General features: G+C 41.5%; 2 protein-coding genes across 2 annotated transcripts; both read left to right on the forward strand.

The window, feature by feature from the left end:
- The first annotated feature begins 17 nt into the window (after positions 1-17).
- Positions 18-7887, forward strand: sirt1 (sirtuin 1). The gene is made up of 9 exons (XM_088305218.1): positions 18-433; positions 886-1008; positions 1125-1360; positions 3391-3543; positions 3648-3795; positions 3894-3973; positions 4893-5076; positions 5152-5670; positions 6538-7887. The coding sequence occupies exons 1-9, from the start codon at positions 19-21 to the stop codon at positions 6813-6815; spliced, it is 2136 nt and encodes a 711-aa protein (XP_088161344.1). The 5' UTR covers position 18; the 3' UTR covers positions 6816-7887.
- Positions 7888-8856: 969 nt separating this feature from the next.
- Positions 8857-13974, forward strand: cacul1 (CDK2 associated cullin domain 1). Its single transcript, XM_088303924.1, has 9 exons — positions 8857-9003; positions 9060-9412; positions 9516-9642; positions 9968-10070; positions 11064-11159; positions 11303-11405; positions 11709-11798; positions 12397-12535; positions 12676-13974. The coding sequence occupies exons 2-9, from the start codon at positions 9085-9087 to the stop codon at positions 12713-12715; spliced, it is 1026 nt and encodes a 341-aa protein (XP_088160050.1). The 5' UTR covers positions 8857-9003; positions 9060-9084; the 3' UTR covers positions 12716-13974.
- The last annotated feature ends 3276 nt before the right edge of the window (positions 13975-17250 follow it).

Here is a 17250-nt window from a genome sequence, read left to right on the forward strand (position 1 = left end):
GAATACTTCACGTGACCGATGCAAATGAGCCAGCTGGCCGTGGGGGAGGGATCCGCTCACTCCGCTCAGCGGCTCTGCGGGCTGAAGATGGCGGACGAAGAGAACAGTCTGGGAACGGCTTTCTCGGGCGCATCCGATATGGACGAACCCGTCGCTAAAAAGTCGAAAATTACCCTGGTGACCAATAACGGCCTCCGAGTTACCGACGCCAATAAATTCGCTTGTGTTTCTGGAGTCATGGAGGGTTGGGAGGCATCGGCGAATTGTACCCAGCCAGCTGAGAGGGAAGCAAAGCCGGCGATGGCGGTAGAGCAGGCCCCAGGAGCGCAAGGCGGAGACAACAATGGCCTGGGATTGCTCGTCTCCGAGCCTTTTAAGTCCGCCATGAAACCAGATGGCAGCGTCGTGCTCGGGACTTTCGAGGCCAGTGCTGGTAGGTAAAGAGGCGGATGGTTTTAACGCATTAGGCGCCGTTCTCCGGCGGGCACACGTTTTCCCCAAATTGAGCGCGGATTCGGTTTTAACCGAAGGAGCATACCTTACATTTTTTTCCAACGGCAACCAAACTGCACCCGGCGGCAGCCCTTTCCCATTAATGTTGACACGTAAGCGAGAAGCAAAGCCTCTATGGGAGACAATCGAGGAGTTTTCCTGAATGAACTTGTTCCCATGAGACGCTGAACTTTGATAGCGACATAGCATTTGCTAGCTGGCATGACTTAAGTTCTCACACCCACTTCCATAAACCAGAGTTATTCACCCAAGTTATTGTTATCATGTATAAAATGTTAGGTTAGCATGCCGAGAAGATTACCGCTCGTAGAATACATTTAGCGATGTCACTGCCGTTTGTGTTAAAGTTGTTCCAATGTCTACGACACCCAGGTCCCATTGGGTGTGTCGAGCACCCCTCCAATGGCTTGGCTGTCACACCCGAGCATGTCACAGAAGAGGATGACAGATCCTCCCATGCCAGCTCCAGCGACTGGACACCTCAACCACATATAGGTGCCTCAGTGATTTTAAGATGTATCTTGTACTTACATTACCCTATATTGTGATTTATGATAATGCTAGATCCATGTGGAATGCATGCCATGCTGAGACGTTGTCTTCTTGACCAGGTTCCTACAGTTTCATCCAGCAGCACATCAGAGAGACCGACCCAAGGACCATTCTAAGGGAGTTGCTGCCTGAGACTGTACTCCCGCCGGATTTAGACGACATGACACTGTGGCAGATTATCATCAACATCTCAGAACCTCCCAAAAGAAAAAAACGGAAGGACATCAACACTTTGGAAGATGTGGTCAGGCTACTCCATGAAAGCAAAAGGATTCTGGTGTTGACCGGTGCTGGGGTACGTGTCTTGTAATATACAGTATGTGCCGTCACTCACTTTTCCAATGTCCAGCGAGCCCCCGTTTTTTGCGGTGGATCCAAGGTGTGTGTCACAAAAGATCAATTTCACCCGCAAAATACAAGTTTTGCCCTTCGATGTGGGCTCTCAGTGCATTGACAGTTTCAGGCAGAGATGAACATCGCCATGCTGGCGCACCCTCAATAACCACGCGATGAGACTCTGCAAATTTTTTCTCCTTTTCTCCGAGCTCAAAGGGGCCCGTTTTGTCGGTGTGGATGACATCTAGATGCCCGTGACAAAAAGCGATGAAGGGTCCTGGAAGATACCTTCCAATAGTGCATGGAAGTGTGGCAGAGAAGGCATGGAAAGTGCATTAGGGCCGCTGCACACTCGGGCTGAACGATTTATCGGTTTGGAACAGAAATTGCGATCTCAGACCACGCAATTTCGAGATCGTCCGCTGCTTGAATGCAAGGCGCCCAGCTATCTTGCACCACAGCAGTACGGATTTTATTTGTACTTTATGCAAGTTTGTGCACAGCAGCAGCAACGAGCTGCATGGTGACAAATAAATGACCCCGCTAACAAGGAGGTGAACGAGGGGTAGCTAAGCATGCTAATCGCTAAAGTCAATTACAGCGTTGGGAAGGACCCAAAATAAGTGGTTAGGTGTACAGTCTACTTCACAGAAGTCTGGCTAGAACCGCGTTAGGGTGGTGGGCAGCTATGAACATGTATGTGTATGTATATCAAGCAATATGTATCAAGACTTCAAATAAAATGACGGCTACATTTTACAATTTAGCAGACACTCAGACTGGAACACATAAATTGCTCACGACATGACGAAGAGGTTCAATGTCAAACGTATATTAAATATTTATCTCATCAATAATATTTTCCCTATTTGGCACCACAGAATACGGAGTTTTGAGATCTACACAATAGATCTCAAAATTATATTCTTACACATAAATGCAAAATTTTACTTGACAGAAAGTAATTTTTGAAAACTCAAGAACTGCCCCCCCCACAAACCTCTTTAGTGTCCTTGTTTTATTACAGAAATTGATGTTATTGTTTTTAATGGTATAATGGCATTTTATGTCACGTTTGTATATGTCACTGTACATTCGCAAATTAAATCAAAATCGCTATATGTGTCGGAAAAATTCCAATGCAATTTTTTTTCCTAAAATCGTTCATCCCAACTGCACTCTGCATGATTCTTCCAAACCGGACTTGGATCAAACCATCACCATACATCCCTCACATTAAGCTATTTGATACTTTGCGTACATGTGAGCCGGTGTCTCATTCTGAGGCTCTTCATACACTATTTTGTGTTGTGTCACTTCTTTTAAATCATAAAAAGATAGATTGTCAAGGGAGACACAGGTTGTTTCAGAAAGAGGACAGAAACGATATTAAAGAGGAAAGTGCAGATGAAAGGCGAGACTTGCTCCCCATTCACTTAAATGCACCAGACATGCCACTTGTGTACATTTTTTCCGTTTCACGTTGTTAAAACATATAAATGCATATTTCTTGGCTGTGACATTGCCACACGGTGCAACTGTGATTAAAATGTTTGAATAACTGCAAAACAAGTCTTGACTGAGTCTCAACTACTCTTGAAAAGTTGTTGCCCAACCGTGCACTCGGTGTGATATTTCATTTGGGGTCTGCTGCGTCAGCCACAGCATGACTCAAGGAGAAAACATATAACTTGGATTTGAAATGTATCTTTTGTGACAGCAGTCCTGGAAGTTTTATAACACTCCTTGTATGTTCCGAACTCAACCAGGATAGATGCAAATCTGTATGATAATGGATGGATATTCAACTAAAAGTCCACTAACTTAATGTTTTAAAATTACATGCACTAATATAAATCGGTGCCACTTAAAACAACTGCTACTTCAGCAATATCGCGGTGGTGCAAAAGATGAACTGCAATATAGTGGGATTCCACTGTATGTGATTTTATGGCCACCCTAAGTTTCCATTTCCTCCTCTTTGTTCAGGTGTCTGTTTCGTGTGGAATACCGGATTTTCGCTCCAGAGATGGAATTTACGCACGTCTTGCTGTCGATTTTCCTGATCTTCCAGACCCACAAGCTATGTTTGATATCGAGTACTTCCAAAGAGACCCAAGGCCATTTTTCAAGTTTGCTAAGGTTTGCTTAATGTATGTTTATTCTTACGAAGCCAATGCAGGTGTGACGCTTGTCATTTTATTTTATTTTTTTTCCAAGTTCTTTGTGCATTGTCTTTGTCACAGGAAATCTACCCGGGTCAGTTCCAGCCTTCGCCCTGTCACAAGTTCATATCTATGATGGACAAGCAGGGCAAACTGCTGCGCAACTACACACAAAATATTGATACATTAGAACAAGTGGCCGGAGTTCAGCGAATCATCCAGTGTCATGGTGAGTGGTAACACTTACTGACAGCTCAAGTTTATTCGAGAGGGAAGTATAAAGTAGATATTCAAAAAGTCTAATGACGACTCATACGACTCTTTCAGGGTCATTTGCAACTGCTTCCTGTCTCATCTGTAAATACAAAGTGGATTGCGAAGCTATACGGGAAGACATCTTTAACCAGGTATGTATGTTAACATTTATTCTACACTGCATAGTCAAGACCCTGAGCCTGCTGAATCAATCCATCCATTATCTGTACCGCTTCTTCTCACTAGGGTCGCGGGGGTGCTGGAGCCTATCCCAGCTATCTTCGGGCAGTAGGCGGGGGACACCCTGAACTGGTTGCCAACCAATCGCAGGGCACACATAGACGAACAATCCCTTTATTATTTTCACTGCAATGTTTATAATTTGGAATTAAGATAATTAATTGGTGGGAGAGAGAGAGAGATTTTTCCATTGTACAATAGATGGTTTGCCCCGTCAAAAATGGTGGAAACTGAAATTTTCTCTTCGGTAGTGAAACTGCCACTTTCCAATGTTGAAGGTGGTATTTATTAAGGATATAAATAAGTTAACCAATGTATTTTTATTACGAATTATGTAAATTCACGGCAGTTGTGGCATTAGATTTACATTGGTCTCATACCTTGCTTAAACTAAAGTAATTGTAAAATACTCAAAGTAAGTCTTAGCAATACTAACACACTGGTGTAAAATTCAAGCCCCGCCACATAATTTTGACCCACAAAAGCAAATTATTTGCGTCATCTTTCACGATTCTTGCTACAACCTGTGCGAAAATCTTCAATTGTCACATGTTAGAAATAACAACCATAACAAAACCCTTTTTTCTGTAACATGACCTATAATTCAATAAACTGTTAACTTTGACATTTGATTTCAAAAGTAGTTATCCATCAATTTAAAGTGCAGATGTAATGATATGACATGGCGATTAAATATTTACAGTTAAAAGGCATGACGGCCCTCTGAAGGAAATCGTACCTACAGTGTGGCCCGTGACAAAAATGAATTCGCACCACTGAACTGATGGAACAAACTTCAAAATCCTAATACATTTAAAATTCTTCCTGCAGCGGGTTCCCCATTGCCCTAGGTGTCCAGATATTCCTTTAGCAATAATGAAACCCGACATCGTCTTCTTTGGAGAAAATCTTCCAGAAATGTTTCACAGAGCCATGAAGCAGGACAAAGACGAAGTGGATCTTCTGATAGTTATCGGGTCCTCGCTGAAAGTCCGACCGGTCGCCCTCATCCCAAGTATGCTCTTGCCCAAACCCGCAAATTTCTTTGTGTGCGAATGTTTTCAGCAGCTTTTCTTGCAATCCCATCTAGGCTCCATTCCTCATGAAGTGCCTCAGGTCTTGATCAATCGGGAGCAGCTGCCTCACCTCAACTTTGACGTGGAGCTGCTCGGCGACTGCGATGTCATCGTTAATGAGCTCTGTCATCGACTGGGCGGGGACTTTGAGCAGCTCTGCTACAACACCGTAAGGCTCATGGAGATCACGGAGAAGCCTCCTCGGTTACCTGAGCAGCCACTGTGCGAGGTCTTGTCCGCCACCGGCGACGAAATGCCAGAGGAACCAAAGCAGCAGAGTACAGACTCGGTCCAAAAGCCTTCACCGCCAAGTCCGAATGTCACAGACACCGCCGGTCATGTTGCGCCTCTGGAGCCTTGTCCTGATGCTCAATGTCCCTGTGAGGGGAACTCTGAGCCAAACGAGCTACCAGTCAAAGATGCAACTAAAGAAGAGCCCACTGAAGAAAGGAGCCAATCTTCCCACCATGAATTTCGAAGACGGTGCTGGATGAATCGGATCAGCCAAAGTCCAATCAGCAAGCGCCTTGACAGTAAGTGGCGACCCCAGTAGAGTCCAGTACTGTCTAAATTTAGTTTCCTTGTTACTACTTATTTTGATGTTTTAAAGTGAGATATAAGTGATGAGGATGTATGAACACCGTCGTTTTTCGTCATTCAACATGCAAAAATACATTTGAACTAGTGATTTCCACATACAACTTTTTCACTTCTGGTATTGTACAGATATTGATCTTATGCATTACCAGCGCATCATACGTACTTTTATTCCTTTATTTTGGAGTATGAAATGTTAGAAACGACTTCAATCAAGTAATCTTAACTCAGAGAACAATAGTCAATCTTCCAGTAGACCTCCATGCTTCCCAGCATGTTGTGGCGCAATGTGGTACTAAACATAAATGACGTTTGGAAAAGATTGAAAGCAATTTGACCAAAGGGTCATATACTCTGGATCTAGTCACAAGAGGAAACTGTATGCCACATTTACGAGAGAGATAATATAAATGGTAACCACAGAACCCGAAACAAACCAAGCTTCAAGGAAATGAAAGATGAACTCCCAGGTCAAGGTCCAACAGTGTCTGATCACACTATCCGGACTTCATGGGAGACAAGTACTGGTAAAATAGTAATAAAAGTGAGACTGGGATTGCCCACAATGTACACTAGAAAGCCACAAAGCTACTGCGAGAAGTTTGTATGGACAGGTGATTTCAAATTGGAACTCTATGGCTCTGGGAAGGCGAAAGAAACGTGAAGTCTCGCAAGAAAAGAACACTGTCCCTACTGTGAAACATGGAGGAGGCTTGGTTATGTGATGTGGTTGATTTGCTACATTTATGATAGGGTAAAACAAAAAATGTGGCTATTAAATTGATTCTGCGTGTGACCTACAGCGGGCCAGTACCTGTTTCAAGCACCACATCACTACATCTTCCACGGGGCCGAGGTTTACTCAGACACTGAGGATGAGACGTCGTCGAGCTCGTGCGAAAGCGACAGCGAGGAATCGGAATGCAGTGGCGATGAGGGAGGAGAGGTCAGCGAGCCGGAGGAAGCCGACGGAGCCGCCTGTTTCAGAGACACAATACAAGACACTTTGGCCAATGAGGCCACATCGAGTTTGCAGACTGACAGTACGGCTGAAAAAACTCATTGCACGACACACCTTTAAAGTACCCAGTCAACAAAGCACTCGTTGTCTTTTATATATGTATATGTATATGTATTTATATATATATACATATATTTATATATATATACATATAAACTGTACATGTTTCAGATATTTTTGACTCACCAGCCTATCGTTTTTCATAAAGTTTAAATTGTGTGGCATCTTATGTGAATATGGAACAATTTTTTTTTTTGCCCACTTAGTCACACGCGTTGTCTGGAACATGCTACACATTGCTTACTTAATAGAAATGCTTGCCATGTTTTTTTTGTATTCACGTTTGGAAATGCATCAGTTGCTGCAACTTCTGACAAAAGACAGCAGTTTAAGCTTTAAGACATGACATTATGTCATCATCACTCCATAATGTGACATTGACTGTGGTCTAATGTGATGTTTTGCAACTGTTTTATGTCACAGTAGCATGAACATTTTGGGTCAAATGCCTGCTAAGACTTGCCCTCCAATGTCTTACTTGAACATTTTAGCTCACCTGAACATGAGCAGTTCAACTCTGGTCTTTCATGAGGGTTAATGCAGCAGATAACAGTCCTCTTTAAGTTTAAACCAAAGAACATTTCAACTACATGACCTTATTTCAATATAAACTCTGTATATTCCTCATGTCAATTGAGTCTTGGAAAGAGATTAATGAAAAGGTGGTTCCTTCAGACGTGGCAGCTACTTTTTATGGTCAAGCCTCTTATTTTTATACTTAGCTTGGAGACATGCTCTGCCAGGAGTAGATGACAGTCTTTCTGTACAAAATTTTCCTTTGTTTTATTACGAAGCCTTATTATGTTTATTCAATATTGAGAAAAAAAATGTCTTCATGAAACCGATTGTTGCTCTTATTTTTCATGGAATATAATTTGTGTAATAATATTGGACTATTCTCTGACCGATAGCCTGCTGCATGTAAATATGTTGGTTGGTTGGCTGATCAGAGCTTTTATGCGAGCCTGCTGCCAACGTCATTCACATGCCATTTCAGTCTACGGTTGAAGAGTACAGTTTGCCACCATTTGTTATTTCTTCTGGGGTTCTCAGTAAAAATAATGAAAAACAAGTTGTCGCTCACCGGTTTTTTTTCAGTTAACAAATTCCCAAAGTTTTCTCTGGACCCAAGTGTGATAAAATTGCCATATATATATACATATATACATAAATGATAAAACCCTTACAGGACATAAGTTAATTATTGTACTTCCATCATGAAGAAAAAGGTAATTCACAAAAAAATCTACCCGAATGCGTTTGAGAAAAGTCTATAAACCTCGCAAACTGGAAAAAAACATGTTTAGATTGTTACAGGATGAAAAACTGAAAAAGTCACAAAGGTATAGATGTGAACGTCCTTAAATATGTATTGGTCCACTCCACTCAGTTTTTTCAGGTTCCTGTACTTGAATGTGTCTCTCCTTATTACAACCACTGGCAATGACAATATAAAAATGACGTAACTAGAATGAGGTAAAGTCTACCACAATTGGGGATATGTTGATAGGATGACTGATGAAGCTCTTGGGGTTCTTATTAGGCATAAAAAACAAAGGAACTGCAACATGGAGGAACATGAACACGTGAGCAGTAATGTCAACTCCACAGATTTGGAGACGCAAGATATTTCCCATTCATGGCCATATCGAAAAGAGTTTAACGCAGGCCAGAAGAATGATTTGTGGCGAAAGTTTGTTTTATGACAACCTTATGTAATTCCAAAAAGTTATTGTCTAATCTGAAAAAAAATGCCAGTATTTAGCCTGCAGCAAAACTGTGTCCAAGGATTAAAGAGGTAAATATTTTCTTTTGTATTGATTTTTTTTGTTGACAGTAAATATGAATGTACTTGTGTAAAATCATGTACATTTCAGAATTTTTACTCGTTTATTTTTACTTAAGTAGTTCACCTTTTATTTGATTGATTTTTACACAAGTACCCAAATACAGTTATTTCAAATCAGGCAAAAAAATATACTTTTGAAATGTATTCGTTAAATTGTACAAGAGACAGAGCCACATCTGCTGAGTTCAGAGCTTGCCGTTCACAACCCGAGCCAGCTGTCGGTGGTAACGCGCCGTCTCGTCGAACGTCGTCGCTTGAATGACGTTTCGAAGAAGAAGAACTTTACGACAATGTCGTGAAATGCCGTCACCAACAGCGCCGAGCTGAAAACATTTTCAGGTGCTTCATTATACTCTTGTCCTTATCGACAATACGTTTACAGCTTTAAATGCCAGGTATCGGCTCACGACGACGGTTGGAATGGAGGCTATGGAAGACGACAGCTTGGACGTAAAAGATGACCACAATCATAATTATTGTCCGGACAGCGGCAGTGAGGTCCAGACGTGTTCAAGCAGCCAACTATGCGACGTGACAACACCCCAACAGCCTGTCTGCTTAGCCGTACCGGGGAGGGAAAAGGGGCCAGCTCGGGGGAGATTACTATGCCGAAACGCATCGGGTTCCGAGTTCATGGACTCGGACTCAGGCAGCGAGTGCAGCGACACCGGTGGCGAGACCGAATGCCCGACCCCGGCGGCCGCCTCTGTCCAAGACAAATTCACTCTCGATTCGACTTCAAAGTTCCGTAAGTCGACGTGGTCATGTACACCTTCACACTCTCATAATAAAACAAAAACACGTCTTAAGATAATAGGGGTGGCAAAATGGAAACCCTTCTTTCGCCCTAGATCTTAATGCCATGGCCGTGGAAGACTACCGAAACAACCACTGGCCGAACCTGGAGAAGGCCATTGAGCGCCTGCTCGTACAGAGTCCCACGGACCACATCTCTGTTTCATACGCTCAGATTTACAGGTAATGACTCGCATGTACAAGTATAGAAAACTGTCTCTCAAATTGCACAGCAGGTTTCCCCAACATGGTCCCTGGCACCCAATGAGTAGTGGCGGATTTGTTCTAGAAAGAGCTCACTAGATATGGCACATTGTGGTTTTATATTAATGTAGTCGAAGTAAGTGCAGTGAAAACTAGTCCATCGTTAGGCCAGTTGGTGCTTTAACTCTTGATATGGTGTATAAAGCTACCCCATTCTTCTCTGTTTCTTGTACTGTCATCTTGTGAATAATCAATTTTATTGGCAGAAATAGTGGACCCTTGTCTCTTCTGTTTATTTTCACAGTTACGTCTACAAATGTGTTTGCCAGCAACACTCCGAGCTGCTCTACAATGACCTGAAATCCAAAATAGCAAATCATCTACAGCGTGTATCCATGGAGCTGAGTGTAAGATAAGATCAGTAATTTGTGTAAAAATACAGTATTTGTGTCTCTGGAGTGTCTGCCTACCCGTCAAGTGTGAAATTAAACAACCAAGTAAATTGAACAAATAATGTGGCCTTGTGGGAGCCGTTCTGAACTTCCGCCGCACTGTTTGTTTGGTGGTGTACCGTAAGACTTAAGTAAAGTAAAATATTAGCCTTGGCTCAATAAACTTGGCAAAGACAGCACATGAAAAGCAAAATATGACTTTAGCAAAATTGAGTAGCCACTTGCTTCGTTGTTGCAAGGCTAGCTTCGTCACCAGTTGTCATGGCAACAATGACCATACTGGACATTTATATGAGATTTGAAGCAGTTTGGCAAGTGGATGATTAGGGGGGTGTTCTTCTTGTTTATCTATGACAAAGAATGTCAGAGGTCTCCTTTAGGATGTGCCCATTTGAAGGGGATCACAGATGCTCATTTTGCAGCATTCTTGTCACATATTTATAAAAAGAAATGACCCCAGGAAAGAAAAATCAAATCATGCACAAGAGCATTTTTATTTACAGTATTTTTGGGGGTCTGATTCCTATTCAGATTATTTATTATTATATTTTTTTTTACCATAATTTTGTAATCTAGCAAAATTTCTGAACTAAGGGTTGGGTACAGCAACGGGTGGGACTTTTTTCCCCCTGAAACATCCCATCTTTAAATTACAATGTCTGGTAAAATCTGAATTGTGCAAGCTTTTATGATCGAACTTAAAATAATAAATAAAAAATATCTCAGAAACTTTGTGAGAGGAAAAAAGTAAAGACATTTTTTAAATCAACGTTAAAAATAGATTTAGGAACACATAAAGACACCTGATTAAAAATTAATTGCCTTTGATCATGGTGATGTTTGATCTCAAGATTTGTGCGACCCCCCCCCCTTCTGTATTTTACAGCGTTCGATTTTTTGCAGTTGCACTCTAAATGCAAGATTATGACAATTTTTATTGTTTTTCAGGCCGTCCCACTTGAAAAGCTGATTGAAAGCTTCAACATAGCCCTAACACAATACATTGCATCTCTTCAGTGTATTGTTCCAGTATTTATGTATTTGGTAAGTAACGTTGATGATACTGTGGCGGATTGCAGTATATTCTCCACTCCTTGAAGTTGAACAATAATACGCCTTAAATTTTACGCTGTTCTAGAAAAAAGGGGTTCTAGTTTATGCCACTTTCTCATGATGCTTGTTTTCAGAACAAGTTCTACATTGAATCGAAGCTTAACCGTGATCTGAAAGAGGACCTGATGAACCTGTTTGCTGATCATGTTGCAGAGAAATACATCAACACACTCATGTGTGAGTATCTTGTAGAATGTGTACATATGTGATTTTCTTAGTTGTTTTTTTTCGTTTAATAGTCATTATGTACTATGTAGAATTTTGAGGGGAAAATGAATTCAAGCCATTTTGGACTGCGGCTGTAACATGACAACATGTGCTGTGAATACTTTCCGAATACATTATAAACAATCCCCACTTAATGTGAAACCCAGAAAGATGTGACTCAAAGAAGAGTTATCATAACATTGCTGCTGCTTGTCTAATTAGGTCATTATTTGGGCACATTTGTGAGTGACTTCTGAAGCATTTTTCTTCCAGCTCTTCTCGTCAAAGCTCATGCGGTGCCCTTTGAAGTACAACCGTCAACCATGGCCAGTGTGGTCAAAGGCCTCCACAGCCTCCGACCAGGTGTGCCTCTGCAGAACAAAGTTATTACACTATGTAAACACACGCACACGCACACACACGCCAGGGTATCCGCAATTGATGCTTAAGATCCAAAATGGGTTGTGGGTCAGTTTTTATTGTACTTATAGTAAAAGTTGAAAGATGATTTTATTCCCAAGCAAGCAACCTTTCTTGGCGGTGGATGTCTAGTAATTAATAGTAAGTTAGTCTCCACTGTGCTCTTTCATCAAATGCAGAAATTATTTGTTTTGGGGGTTACATTTTGGGATGAAGCTAAAATACATAATAACCTATAAAGGCGAACTTAAGTTGACCTTTACATTTTCAAACTGTTAATGCTAGTCTTGGTACAAAACCCGATTCCATTGAAGCTGGGACATTGTGTAAAACATGAATAAAAACAATTCAATGATTTGCAATTGTATTTTTTGTGCGCAAGTATTCTCTTATTTTGAATTTGGGTTAGCATAGTTTAGACTACTGGGCATTACAACTTGGTACAATCTAGTTTCCTCTCCCAATGGGGTGGTGTTGCAAAAAAACACTGCCATATATCATTATAAAATCAACCATTTTAATATTTTGTTTCCTTTTGCAGAGTGGGCCCAGTTAGCGCCTGCTCTCTTCTCTGACTTTATTCCTCAAATCCACCCTCCCGCTCTGGAGTCTCTGCTGTTGGACTACGCTGCTCACGACCAGAAGCTCCAGATGGAGCTTTCAATGAACGGCTTTCCACGGTTAGTTTACAATCATCGGCTCGTCACAAGTCGCAGACACAATCATGGTCTGATTGATGTCTCTAGATTTAAGTGCTCAATTGCAATGCAGTAATTTCCGGACACACGGTTTAGTACTTTGCTGTGTAACTGTTTTTCAGGGGTGATCAGTCTCGCAAGAGGGCCAACGATGACTCCTGAGTGGAAGGTGGGCATCTGCGTTTATACGCCCAATGGCATCACTCTTACATGTGAAAGAAACCCACACCAAACAGTCCAGAATTGGTTGACTTCTGAGGGAGCATCAGAGGTGTAACAGAATGGGCGGGATGGAGTTTGTGTAAAAGGGAATTTTGGACAGCCGTTGCCAGGATGTGAAGCACTTTTCCTGTATGTCAGCCCAGATGTCCTTAGAGGACGACGTCAGGTGTGAGCAAGCACTCATACGCAGACAGAGTTGTTTCTACCTTCAGTGGGTTGCAAAAGGCTCAGGCTCATAAAACTCTTTATTGTTATGTGTCACTGCATGAACAGTGCAGAACATGAACAATAGTAGAAAAACCTTTTGCTAAACATCAGTGACAACGATCAAAGGTCACTGTGAAGCAGCCGCTGCTGTGTGAGGAGAACCGTTTATATCCACGTGTTCTGTCTTTGTCCGAGTGCCTTCATGGTGCCCGTTCTAATGAAATGTCATAGAGGCGATCATGAAATTGCATTCCTAACATTTTTCTTGAAAATGTTTTGCCAAAGAATGGGCGAGCAAAGACTCCTGCTGCTAATTACCCAAACAGTATGTTTGTATACCAATTCCTTGGTTTCACTTCTTGTGACTGTGAAGTCAGCAGCTCGAACACAAGAGTCGTGAGAACTGGGAACTAAACTGTGATTCTCCATCCATGTTGTTGCCTTTATGTGTTGGTATCAACAAAATAGTTTTCAGTGACACCAAAGACGTTAGTATGGATTCAAGGTAACATTGTTAATTATGCATGTTGACTTGTCTGGAGTATACATAAATATATTTTTTATACTAACCATTTTTATTTCTTATTGAACTTAAATCTGTGTTGAAGACTTGCATGTAGGACTTTTGAGTCACTAGAGTGCCAGAGATCTTATTTTGCCTTGTCGTTAATCTGTAACTGTGTCAAGTCTGATACTTCATAAAACAACTAAAGATATGCAAATATTATGATGGTGTACAGGTCGAAATAAAGCTTTGTAATCATACATTTGCCTTCACCAGGCTGTGTGCCACACAGCCTTTGTAGTCTAATAATCCACTTGATGTCTTTTACACTGTTCTAAGTGTAATCAAGAAGCTAAACTATTTCAAAATGTTGAAACTTTTATGTACCATTTGGTATGTTTAGCTATTGAATATTAATTCCCCATGTTAAATTAAAAAAATTATATGTGAAAAAAATAATGTGACATAAACCTTCCATCCACCCTCAGCTGTGTGTGTCTTTATTAGGGTTATGTGTTGGAGACTATCCCCATTTGTCTTTGGGAAAAAGACAAACGGTGCGTCCAGGATTGGTCGCCGGTCACAAAAAGGGCACATTGACCGAAAATAAAAAATACATGACTTTCACGCATGTGGACATTTTGTGTTTTTTTTTGCATGTCTTTGGAATGTGGAATAAAACCACACGATCAAAATCCTACATCGGGTCGTCTCAATATAGAGTTCAACTGCGGTAATTAATCGTTTTGAGTTTGGACAAACATTGGTAAGGATCGACAAGATCACACCTGCAAATGGTGTGAAGACTTCAGCTGTAGAATCTAAATATGCAGTACACTTCTACGCTACAAATTACAAACAAAATAAAAAATCCTGAATTAATATCACTGACTGTCAATCAAAATGGAACATTATTACGGTATCTTTGCAAGTTAATTTTGAGCAAGAAAATAGCCCTCCCCTCAAAAAAAAAACTAGTACCATAGTCGATGATGAATCAGAATCAGAAATCCCTTTATTGTCATTGTACTCAAGTGTGCAACGAGATTAGAGGTAGAGATAGAGAAACAAAATTTGTTTTCCATGGTCAAAAAGGAGTGGGAAGAGGCAGAAAAGTCATTCTCAAAAATGTTTTGCACGAAATACCACCTAAAAAGTACTCAGCTTTACAAGTACCATGATAATGACCACCACTAAATTACAGTTCTAAAAATTGTACAAATATTTAAGAAAATGCAATTCATAGCTTAAATGCAAATGAATTGAACTCAAGTTAAATATGACTGAGTTGTACTCCGTAATTCTTTTCTGTGCCACTAGAGGGAGACTGCGTACCAGGACCACACTTATGAGAATCAGCAGTCGAAACCATTTAAATCAAATTCTATAAAATAATAATCAACTACTACTGATAGTGAACGACAATGTGATAATAGAGTACTAACAAGTGACAACTGTTTATTTCTGTAACACCCAAAATATGAGTTTTTCTCCATTATTTAAACCCCTCACCTTCACTGATGAAATACCAAATTGTTTCCTGTTTGTACGGATATGCTTCTTATCTCTCTAAAGGCAGAAATTTTGATCAAGGTCTTGTATTTGGGTCAGGAATGAGTAGGTCCAGTATTTACCACAATCACAAACAACCCTTTAAATAAAAAGAAGACGCAAAAAAGCACGCTGCTCAAAAGCTGCGAACATAATCAAGACCTTGAATGCACCACCATCGCCGTCGTAGTCATTCCAGATGCTTTTGCAGGAATGCTTTGGAAATTGGGCTTGCACTTAATCTGCCGTGTTGACAGTTGGCAGCGTGGCTGTGTGAGAGGCTGGGTAAGGGGCTTCTAAATCTGTAGGACGGTGGTCTCTGGCAGACCAGCAGAAGTGGAATCCCTTTACAGCATGCTCCCGCGCTGGCCAATGAGCACGGACGCCTCCCAGACATATGGGCCAGGCCTCCCCAAAATAACCTGCGACCGTGGCGCTGACAAATGTTGCTACTTTTACTGCTGACAGGTTACCCTAGCTACTCGCCTTCATATTTCCCTGTAAACGCCAAAGGGAACCGTGTGCAAGGAAAGCGGGAAAGCTGGGCAGCTGCCTGTCCCAAGGTTTTCCCCGGCCAGGTGGCAGCAAGTGGAAGAGCGGAATCTCCCACTTTGAGCACAGGTGCACCCCGAGGATACACCAGTCCATTCCCAGAGGCCAGCTGGGTTTACTCTGAAGGTAAAAACACAACATCCCGTAAAGTCATTATTCCTGCATGGTGTCCTTTTGCATCAGCCTCATGCTGCGCAGAGCCTCACAAAATCTCGGACATGATGGACTTCAGTCTACTTTTAGATGCCGACTGCGAAAGCTGCTGATTAATTCAATTACTTGACCCCCCCCCCCCACCCTAGTTGTGTGCTGCTGTGTTTGTGCAGCAAAGGTCGGGTCAGGAAAGCAAGCATGCCTTTTCACCACACTTGATTTACGCTCATTATCGTCACGTTCCTTTGTTGTGATTTGCTTGGTGATTGTTATGTGACTGCTCAAACTCACGATAACAAGGTCACACAAGATGATGGAAGCTGCCTTTCTTTGTTGATTTTCTTCTGGTAAACTGAGCCCGCGGCTATTATTAGCTATGACTTGGTGGACTCGGAGTCTGTTTGCAAAGGATTAATGTACACAACAGCTGCACCTTCAGGTCCGCTGGAAGGGCATTGCAGTTCGCTGAAGCGCACTGATTTGAGTGTCAGTGACATGTGCGCACAATATCTCGTGTCCGTATTTCATGCCTTGCTCATGCTTCGTGTCAGATAATTATGCAAGGAGGAAACTTTTCAGAAGTGTGCAAGGGGTGGGGGAGTGTGTGTCCCATCAAACTTGGCACCCTGTTAGAAACGATGCTGGAATTAGTTGAAAATTAGATACTATTTTTACCAGATCTTTTAATTTCAGCTTCTGTATTCATGTCAACAGAGGCTGTTGCACTATATCGGTATCCACCAGCTCCATTTCTGCACTGCTTGTTCTCAGTAGGGTGGAGAGTGAGCTGGAGCCTGTCTCAGTTTTTGGGCGAGATGCAAGTTAAAACCTGGACTGGTCAACCATTCACACCAAAAGAAGACTTAAGAGTCTTCAAAGAACTGTGGGAGGAAGATGGAGGAGCTGCATTTTCCCCCATTTTATTATTGTTTTTAGAGCAAGAGTGTCAAACTTGTTCTCGCCTCATCATTGTCATGGTTGCCCTCGGGTTATAAGGGTGAAACATCATAAATGTACAATTAATAAAGGTGTAATGCTACAGAAATGATCAATTGTTCAATTACTTATTTTCCCCAAGCACATAAGCTAGATATCAATGTTTCAATATCCTTTTTTTCTTAGCAGGATCAATGACTACTTTCATGAAGGCACATGCACATGGCAAGATGCAATTCACCTTTGGTGATGAGTGGATTGAATATGTTTTAGTTTTTTAGTATTACGATTCGCCTATATTGACCAAACTCATGCAGCAGATGGCGCGGCATGGACAGACCTACAGTGAAAAATAAACGACTTCATGATCTTTTGGTCAGTTGAGAAAATCACTTGAAGGGCCTTTCGGGCGGTTTTCAGAGTGATAATTAAGGATTAACATACTACTGAAACGCATCGTATTCCAGTATTCAGATTATTTCATGAGCGTATTTCATTATGTGTGTGAGGATTTTAGTTGTGCGTGTCAGAGGATTTTGTTTGCATGTGTGAGAGAGTTTCACCATTGATA

This window comes from Idiotropiscis lumnitzeri, chromosome 9 (genome assembly GCF_059441095.1).
Source record: "Idiotropiscis lumnitzeri isolate Australia: NSW breed Sydney's pygmy pipehorse chromosome 9, RoL_Ilum_1.0, whole genome shotgun sequence".
Taxonomy (NCBI): domain Eukaryota; kingdom Metazoa; phylum Chordata; class Actinopteri; order Syngnathiformes; family Syngnathidae; genus Idiotropiscis; species Idiotropiscis lumnitzeri.